Source organism: Engraulis encrasicolus, chromosome 7 (assembly GCF_034702125.1).
Source record: "Engraulis encrasicolus isolate BLACKSEA-1 chromosome 7, IST_EnEncr_1.0, whole genome shotgun sequence".
Lineage (NCBI taxonomy): Eukaryota > Metazoa > Chordata > Actinopteri > Clupeiformes > Engraulidae > Engraulis > Engraulis encrasicolus.
This window is the reverse complement of record NC_085863.1, coordinates 55,139,239-55,148,198: the sequence shown is the minus strand read 5'-3', so window position 1 is coordinate 55,148,198 and position 8,960 is coordinate 55,139,239. Positions and strand designations below refer to the sequence as shown.

Genomic DNA, 8,960 nt, shown 5'->3' with positions numbered 1-8,960 from the left:
ACATAAGTTGATGATAAAAACTTCTTTCTTCTCCCATTAGCCACAGGCGGGTGTATTTTAGCAGACAAGCCCTTGGACACACATATACACACATTAGGAGAAGTGTTGGAAATTAAATAAGGCATAGGACTCTGTATTGGGGGTTTGGGAGTGCCAGGGTACAAAAATGTCAGGAGGGTCGAGGTGCAAGAGGTACTTAAATCGTGCTTGAGATCCCGGACTTTGCCACACTACTGTAGGCCACAGCTCAGGACCTCTTCCTGATTATATATGTGATGGAGGATAAACACTCTACATTGTGACATATCTTAACAAATGAGGTGCGATAAAATATTACTCTTAAGTATCACAACCGAAAAAAAAATCAAATGAAAACAATAAACAACCCCCACTCCCGTTAGTAAGGGGAACTCCCCCCCCATGTGCACAGGTCTGAGGATCAGGAACCGAGGAACCGATGGGCCAGTGCCTCCATGGATCCAACTCAAACCTCTCCGATCGTGACCTTCAGAAACTTCTACACTAGTAAGTGTCACGTCCTCCAGTGGGCCTGATCTCAGTGTGAGCTTCCTAGTTCTTCTAAAAGTTCAGAAAGATCTACTACCGTACGACTAACTTAAAAGTCCAGCAAAAGTTCCTGGAGTCTACTTTTCGTGAAGTTACTGTGTTAATATGCCACTGCCACCAGCCAGTCAGTTAATCACACTGGCATTTACTAGTGCAAGAATAAAAATCCAGCCATCAGTGGCAGAGCATTAAAACCGTTCCTGGATCCCGGAATGTGCCACGTCTCACAAGACTGCACTTGAATGTTTGCCAGACTTGAGTAAAATGGATAAGTGCACAGTATAGAGTGTGATGCGAAACGAATGCATGTGTTCGGGCATGTGCTAACCAGGAGTGGCATGATCCTTCATGAAAACGAGAATGAAAAAAATAAAATAGTGGTTTTTTGATCATGACCCCTTAAGATGTTTCCTATCACTTGTCCAGTTGGCCTTTTCAACCCATTTCCTGGCTTTCAAACTGGGTTATTTTCAAGCTGTACAATTAGTGGGAGTGGCAAAAAAACCTGCAAAAAAAAAGATCAAATATGTATTAAAGCAGCGGGTCCAACCGTCATCCCTGTTTCCCAGCATCTGTACTGTCCCTTGTTTTCAAGGGGACCACCACCACCACCTCACCCAGTGAGTGTACAGTACCGGCTACAGCGTGGGCTGTTCAGTTCACCTGTGCCATGGTATCTACGCATGGGGAATGCTTGGAGAGCGGAGCACAGCAGACCCAGCACTGCATGCATGTAATGCATGATAACATACAGTATGTCCTTTAGTATTGTTTAGGTATGGTTAGATAATTACTACAATACAAACATTTACAAATTTGGAAAGAAATTGCTGATTTGTGCCTCCGTTCATGCAAAGAATGTCGGAGAAGGATTACTTAATGTCAACAATGTACAAGCTCTCTCTCTCGTCCTTCTCCCAAATGTTGCAACTCATGGCGTTTTTGTTGTCGTTGTTGTTGAGATCGATAAGGTACTGTAGTTGCTCCCAGCATTGGCCCTGACCAATGTGGAAAAGTAAAACAGTGTGTCACTGAAGCTAGGAGTGACTGGCGGAATAATCTGTTTAGTAAGGCCTCGGACTGAACTAAGAGGGTGAATAAAACCAACCAATGAAATTCTGGAGGAGTATGAAATGTGGCAAACATTATGAAATCGATTGGAAACAAAGCATGTGTCGTAACAGGATCTAATAAGAAGAGTCATCAATCCAGTTATTTTCCACACCGGCATTTTAAAATAAAATAAAATAAAATCCGTTATACATCAGCGACAAGAAACTCTGCTTTTTTCTACAGTCAGTTTGCTGAGATTATTCAAATCCAGTCCTCCTCAAAACTCCCATTTTCAATGGAACCTGCACATCAAAGGCCTCTTTAAGTTGGAGAAAACAGTTGGGTTTTGTGTGTTTGTGTGTGTGTGTGTGTGTGTGTGTGTGTGTGTGTGTGTGTGTGTGTGTGTGTGTGTGTGTGTGTGTGTGTGTGTGTGTGTGTGTGTGTGTGTGTGTGTGTGTGTGTGTGTGTGTGTGTGTGTGTGTGTGTGACAAACTTTTACGAAAAAAAAACTGAGCCAAGACTTAATGCATTCCACTTATACTGATCATCATCATGTCATCTCGTCTTTTTCCGCAAGCTCTCGCCCAAGCAAAGAAGGGAGGTGACGGAGCACTTAGGAGTTCCATTCCACTGCACATGCTCATCTCAGGAACATTTTTTGCAGCCCTCCCGAGACTGTGCTTCGCCATCCTTTGGGGAGAGCTTAGACATGTGAAGCCATTACGCTAGTGATTGAGCATCCCTAGTCCTAGTCTTTGGCTTTCCATTTATCCAGTTGCTGTTTTGTTGTTTGCGGTTGCTGCTGTTGTTGGTAGTGGCGGCGGCTGCGGAGGTGGTGAGTTTGTTTTTCGCTATTGTTCGTTTAATTGTGAATGTGTAAGGGTAACAGCACTGTGCAAAAAGGAAAAACCCCAACGAAAAAATAAAACAAAACACTTGTAGTTGGCCTTTGTTAAGTTTTGAAAAAATACCTCCATTAAAGTGGGGAAAAAAAGCAAAAAAAAAAATTATAAAGGAAAGTTTTTTGTTTTGTTTAGAAAGCTCTAGAAAGCCCTCTGTGAGAGTGGCAAGTGAGGCTACACTTAACTACACCACCACCACCACCACCACAGCTTAGGCGATGTCCTTTATCCTGCGCATGTAATCATGCAGCTCTTCCGGGTCCTGGAAGCCCATGTCCTGGCACACCCACTGGATGTCCTCCTCGTCGGCGATGGGGATGGAGTTGTAGGGCAGCTCCTCGGTGGGCAGCGTGGTGAAGGTGGTGAACTTGACCCTCTTGCGCTTGGACGTGGGCGAGCTGGCGTCCTCGCCGTGTTCCTTCGTGGAGCCCCCGGAGCTCCCGTCGCCCCGTCCGTGCACCTGGCTCTGCACGCTGGTCTGCGAGCTGCCGCTGCTGTGGTGGTCGCCGTGGCAGCACGTCTGCACACCCTCCAGCGCGTTGCTGGGGCTCTCCACCTGCTGCGGCGAGTGCTCGCTCTGGGCGCGCAGCGGCTGCCCGTTGCCCAGGAACACCCAGTGGTGCGAGTGGTCCATGTTGGCCTGGCCCTCGGGCGGGATGCGCTTGTGCCGGTACTTGAGCACGAACACGATGCAGTTGATGAGGAACACCAGGATGGCCAGGCAGAAGACGCCCAGCAGCGCGTACATGCCGATCTCCAGGTCCGTCATGCTGCGAGGTAGAGGAGGGTAGTCGTCGTCCTCGTCTTCCTCCTCGTCGTCCTCCTCCGTGGGTGGCTCCTGGTTGCCCGTGGTCGGGAAGTTGGTGTAGTCAATTGGCACACTGGCAGGCTGGCCATTAGACGGAATGTAGCCTCCACCCACGCGACCTCCTGCTCCTGCACTGGGGTCGATGACGGGTCGCCGGGTGTTGGACGAGGGCTCGCGGGTCTCCATCTCACCCTCCACCTCCTCCTCGGAGTCCTCCTCAGGCCCGAAGCGCACCTTCAATCAAAAAATCAATCCGTCAATCAATCAATCAACCAACCAACCAATATATATTTATATAGCAAAATATTGCAACTATACAGTTGACTTAAAGTGCTTTCCTTCATACACATACACTACACATTCACACATCAGCTTCTTGGAGGCCCAGAAGATGCCAATAGTTCGGGGTTCCACACGTGCAAATTACAATAATAGTCCTAATAATAATAATAATAACAATAAAAAGTCGTGGTAGTGTTCGTCGCTACCTTGACGTAGACGGTGGACGAGGCGATCACGCTCTTGCGCTTGGTCTTCTGGCAGGTCTCGCCGATGGTCATCTCCACGCGCAGCAGCTCTCCGTAGCCCTCGCCCTCCGCCACGATGACGGGCCAGCGCTGCGTCTGCGTCACGCTGCACACCTTCTCGTCGAAGGTGGAGGCGTTCAGGTTGTAGTCCTTGGGGTCGTAAAGGGCCAGCGGCGCCACCGTGTTGTCGCTGTAGTAGAGCCACACGGACAGGCTGGCTTCCTGCGAGAGTAAAGGCAAACAAAGTGAAGAAGACAAGGAGAGGAAGGAGATAACAACAATGTGAGAATGAATGAGTTGCAATTAGCTGATGAGGCTTTCATCAAACATATACGAACGTCGACTGAAACGGCTACCATGTCATTTAGAAATAACAACAAAGAGGAGAGAAACAATGTGAGAGTTGAGTGAGTTGCAAGGAGATGATGAGACCAAACGCTTTCATCAGACAACCATGTAATTTCAAAGGTAAAGACGAGCATGCCAGTTTCCATGTGAAAACACTTGTTCTTCTACTGTAAGGTATACATCATAATGAATATTTTTTTTCTCCTCATCCTTACCCTAATGCAGGGGTCCCCAAACTTTTTTCTCTGAGGGCCACATTATCGTTCGTGACTGTGATCAGGGGCAGGGATCAATCAAGTGATTTGCAAAATAAGTGAGTACTTCACATGTTTTTCAATTTGAAATGCCACAGGTATTCCTTTTACTTTCTAATAACCATGTAAAAATACCAAGGAAAGGTAAGAAAAATATGGTGATTGACAGTTCATGAGTGATACAATAGAAATGCTAGGCCTGTTTATATTACAGTGAGATGAGAAACTATCAAGACAAGATAGGATTGCAGTTCAAATGCTGAGGTGCAGAGAGGTGGAGGGCCGGTCAAAGGGACTTGGTGGGCCGCATCCGGCCCCCGGGGCTTAGTTTGGGGACCCCTGCCCTTATGTGTACTATACTTGAGCTTATAGGTGGTGGAGGTGAGTTTATTGGCGGCGCCCAAGTTGCAGCAGCTCTGGAATACTTGTACAGCGTATTCTTAAACGCAATATCGTTGTCAAATGTATTTGTCAAAGACAATAAAAAGCTCTTGAATCTTGAATCTCTTGAACAATGCATATCTCCAATTCTCATTTCTTTTCTGGCTTTGTTCATGAATCTTTGGGCTCTCAATGCCCTGCACTCCTTCATTATGTGCACTCCTGGTGGAGGGTGAGATTAGGTGACTCTACTTCTGTGCCTTCGGAGCTACTCAGCTCAGTTCAGCTCGGTTCTCTGTGTTTGTGTGCCACTGGCAAGACTGCAACAGTCACTCCAGAGCAGGGAGGGGGGCGGAAGGCAATTCAGATGTTTTATGTCACAGTGAAAAGAAAGAGGCAGAGTAGGGAGCAGGGCAGACAGAGAGAGAGAGAGCTTCTCAGGGAGCATCCCAGGATAGACGTTGGCCATTGTCGTCCTGAGGGCTGGAATGGACAGTCCTGCCTGACTGCACATGTCTTCTGTGACAGATAGCCTATGGCCCATGGGACAATAGAAATAACACTCAGCCCAGGCTCATGGCCCCTACAACAACACAAGTTTGTTTCAAAGGGTGGAGAAGAGGGGACATCATAAAACATGAAAAAGACAGCTCTACTCTAAAAAAACGATCTGGAGGAAAAACAAGTTTTTGTCTGTCTTTTTAGTAAGCAACCCACTGTGCCTTCTTTTAATCAGGCAGACAAGAATTAAATGACTTTTCAAAGTATTTTTTTTTGCTTGTTGGGCCTTTCCTTTGTGTGAGAGGAGACAGGAAGCCAGTGGGAGTAAGATGTGGGGGGAGGTTCGGGAAATTACCTCAGGCCAGAATTGAACCCAGGTCCCTGGCTGGTCGAGCTACAAGCCGTTCAAGCTACGATAAAACTTAAAAGTCAGAATTCAGTGAGTTTAACCGTTTTTAAACCAGGAGGCTCATTGGAGATGCTGGGGAGCAGACAAGCCCCCCACATCATCTGCACTTGTCAAGATGAAGGAGATCTTTGAAACGGATCACGTGAATAATGCAGCGAACATACCATGTCTCCACCTCTGAACCTGGCAGACTCCTTGCCATATATTAGGGGGCGCGGTTCTATAGGGGAGGGGGGGGGATCAAAACGGGGGCCGACTGAGGTGCTGCTGAATGTCTCGGCTGTCTGTCATCATCGTTGTGGGCGAGCGAGGCAATGCCTTGGTGCACCACCCTTGAACTGGGCTTTATTACGAGGACACAACAGAAGCAGCAGCACACATCTGAATGGGCTGGGATGCTGAGAGAATGAGTGGAAGTGAGACAGGGAAAGAGACAGAGAGAGAGAGAGAGAGAGAGAGAGAGAGAGAGAGAGAGAGAGAGAGAGAGAGAGAGAGAGAGAGAGAGAGAGAGAGATGGTGAGAGATAGAGGGTAAGGGAAAAAGATGGTGAGAAATCAATAGGGAGCAGATAGAGAGGGGGAGGCAGAGGGAGAGAGAGTGCGATAGAGAGGCTGAAAGAGATAGAGAGAGAGAGAGAGAGAGAGAGAGAGAGAGAGAGAGAGAGAGAGGGGAGAAGAGAGAGAGAGAGACAAGGCAGAGAGAGGGAGAAAGAGAGAGACAGGAGGAAAGAGTGCAAGGGAAAGACAGAAAGGCCAAGAAGTAAAGGGAGAGAGGAATTTAACTGACCGAAGAAGCTCAGCAAAGAGATGGAGAGAGAGAGAGACAGCAGGGGCCCTGCCGCCCGCTCACAAGCAGATGTGGCTCTCAGACGAGCGACCGCCTTTTATGAGCTCCCATATACCACTTTGGGCAAAATCTTTCCAGCGGATGAACATTATGTTAATTATTAGGATGGCCAGCGGTGCAAGTCTATTTGGAGGCAACCGAGTAAAGATTGGACTCCGCGAACCAGAAGCGGGGAGCGGGGAGAGAGGAGCGACTCTACTCGACTGAGGGAAAATACACATTCAGAAATTGGGCTTTGCTGCAGCACTCTGGTGTGTGTGTAGAGACTTGTGGGGCTACTGGGCTGACTGCTATACTACACAGTGAGAGAGGGGGAGTAGGGCTACCTACCAACCCTACTACCAGACAAATACAACAGATCAATGCTGGTAGGATGGGATGAGATGGGGTGGGATGGGGTGGGATGGGATGGGATGGGGTGGCCTGGGCTGGCCTGAAACGATGGTACTCCTGCAGCTCTTTGTGTGTCTGTGTGTGTAGACTTGTGGGGGTTCTGGGCTCACTATGAAAAAAAGAGTGCGAGAGAGAGGGAGTAGACGCTAGTCCCACTACCAGACAGTACAGTACCAGCAGATGAGTGGTGGTGGAGTGGGGTGGTTGGGAGATGAGATGGGCTGGGCTGGGCTGGGCTGGGCTATGCTGGGGTGAAACGACTCAGTTAGACCCCCCTTGAGGATGTGGTCCTAGGGCAAGAGGGGGAGAAAAAAAACCCCAAGCCCTACTCCCTGGCGTTTATAGCGCTGGCCTTGGAGAGCACTTAGGACAAGACATTACGCTAATTAAATGTAAAGGTGCTCCAGTAAGAGCAGCCTTGGAGAAATGGGCTTTTAATGCAGAGGAGGGATAAAGCCCCTCGCCTCCCCCCCTCGTCTGATGTTGGATTTGGCCACAGACGAGGGGGGAGCACAGAGAGCAAGCCCTGAGCCTGGAATGGTTTGGAGGAGTGGAGGCCAAGCCTCTTTTCTCTGTGTGTGTGTGTGTGTGTGTGTGTGTGTGTGTGTGTGTGTGTGTGTGTGTGTGTGTGTGTGTGTGTGTGTGTGTGTGTGTGTGTGTGTGTGTGTGTGTGTGTGTCTGCGAGTGTGTGTGTCTGCGAGTGTGTGTGTCTGCGAGTGTGTGTGTGTGTGTGTGTGTGTGTGTGTGTGTGTGTGTGTGTGTGTGTGTGTGTGTGTGTGTGTGTGTGTGTGTGTGTGTGTGTGTCTGTGTGCGTGTGTGTGGGCGAGTGAATGTGTGTGTGTCTGCGAGTGTGTGTGTGATTATACAAGGGTGGGTGTGTGGCTTGTGGAGGATTGGAAAGTAAAGAAACCCAGGTGCTGATTGTAGCATGGGGGAGAGACTTAGGGGTGGCGGCAAGCTTTCTTGGCTGCTCATTAAACAAGACATTTTCACACACACGGGGAGCCGAGTTTTCGTTGGCAGCATTTAAGAAACCCCAGAATATCAAACAGACTGCCTAGATTAGGCTACTTGGCTTGGTGCGAATGACAAAGTCATCATCAGGGCCCCTCTGTGATTCTGCATATCAGCCTTTGCATTTTACCGTCCTAATGTTTAAGCCCCGTTTTCATTTGAATATTTATGAAGCAAGAAATTATGATCAACCCCCTTACGACTACGGAAAATGATCTCCAACTTGGAATGCTGCGGGGAGGTTAATTCTAATGCCCAGCGATGGGAGGAAAGTTTATTTGCATGCCCATTTGCGTGTCATCAATGTAATGGAGTGTACTGAAGTATTTCCAGGGGCTGTTCACTCACGGAACTTCCTGTTAGCCACAATTGGCTAACCCTAACCACGGGACAGTGCAAAATGAATGGGTGTCAATGGAGTTTTTTACCATTATAATTTTTGTGATTTTTTATAATTTTTTGTCCTGAAATATTAATATTAAGTTCGAAGCTAGAAATAATAAGACCCCATTTGAGTAGCGTTTCGATTATTTTGCGCCACTAGATTATTATATACTGGGTCACAAAGCTCAATTTTTATGGGGCCAAACCCATAAACATTAGCGCGATGCTAGCGAGTACAGGTTGAAATCTTCTAACCTGCTGTAAAACTACACACCTGTGCGATTTGTCAATACAGCCTATTGTTAAACAACAGTCATAGTGCTTACCAGGAATGTTTTGTTGATGATATTTGTGACTGGAAATCGCAGTAGCAATGTATTTAGCATGGGTTCCCCTTTCCATTCCATACATTTTCCCACATGAAGGACTGGCCCACGCTCGTTACTGCATTATGCATGCAAAGCTAACTGGCTACAATGGGAACCAATGAGACTGAGCCTTCTCCCTGTTAGAGGTTCTCTGGTATTTCCCAGATATCGGCTTAGTTGTCATGCCACCTGGATACGAGATGCG

At 47.8% G+C, this 8,960-nt stretch overlaps 1 protein-coding gene across 2 annotated transcripts in view; it reads right to left on the bottom strand.

Annotated features, from left to right (window-relative positions):
- Nucleotides 1-2,417: 2,417 nt before the first annotated feature.
- Nucleotides 2,418-8,960, bottom strand: part of tmem132e (transmembrane protein 132E) — a 237,483-nt gene continuing 230,940 nt past the window's right edge. For both annotated transcript variants that reach the window (XM_063204014.1, XM_063204013.1), the window contains exons 9-10: nucleotides 3,819-4,079; nucleotides 2,418-3,564 (exon numbers count right to left, since the gene is read on the bottom strand). In XM_063204014.1, coding sequence (XP_063060084.1) covers nucleotides 2,734-3,564; nucleotides 3,819-4,079 — 1,092 coding nt within the window. In that variant the 3' untranslated portion in view covers nucleotides 2,418-2,733. The remainder of the gene's footprint in view (nucleotides 3,565-3,818; nucleotides 4,080-8,960) is intronic.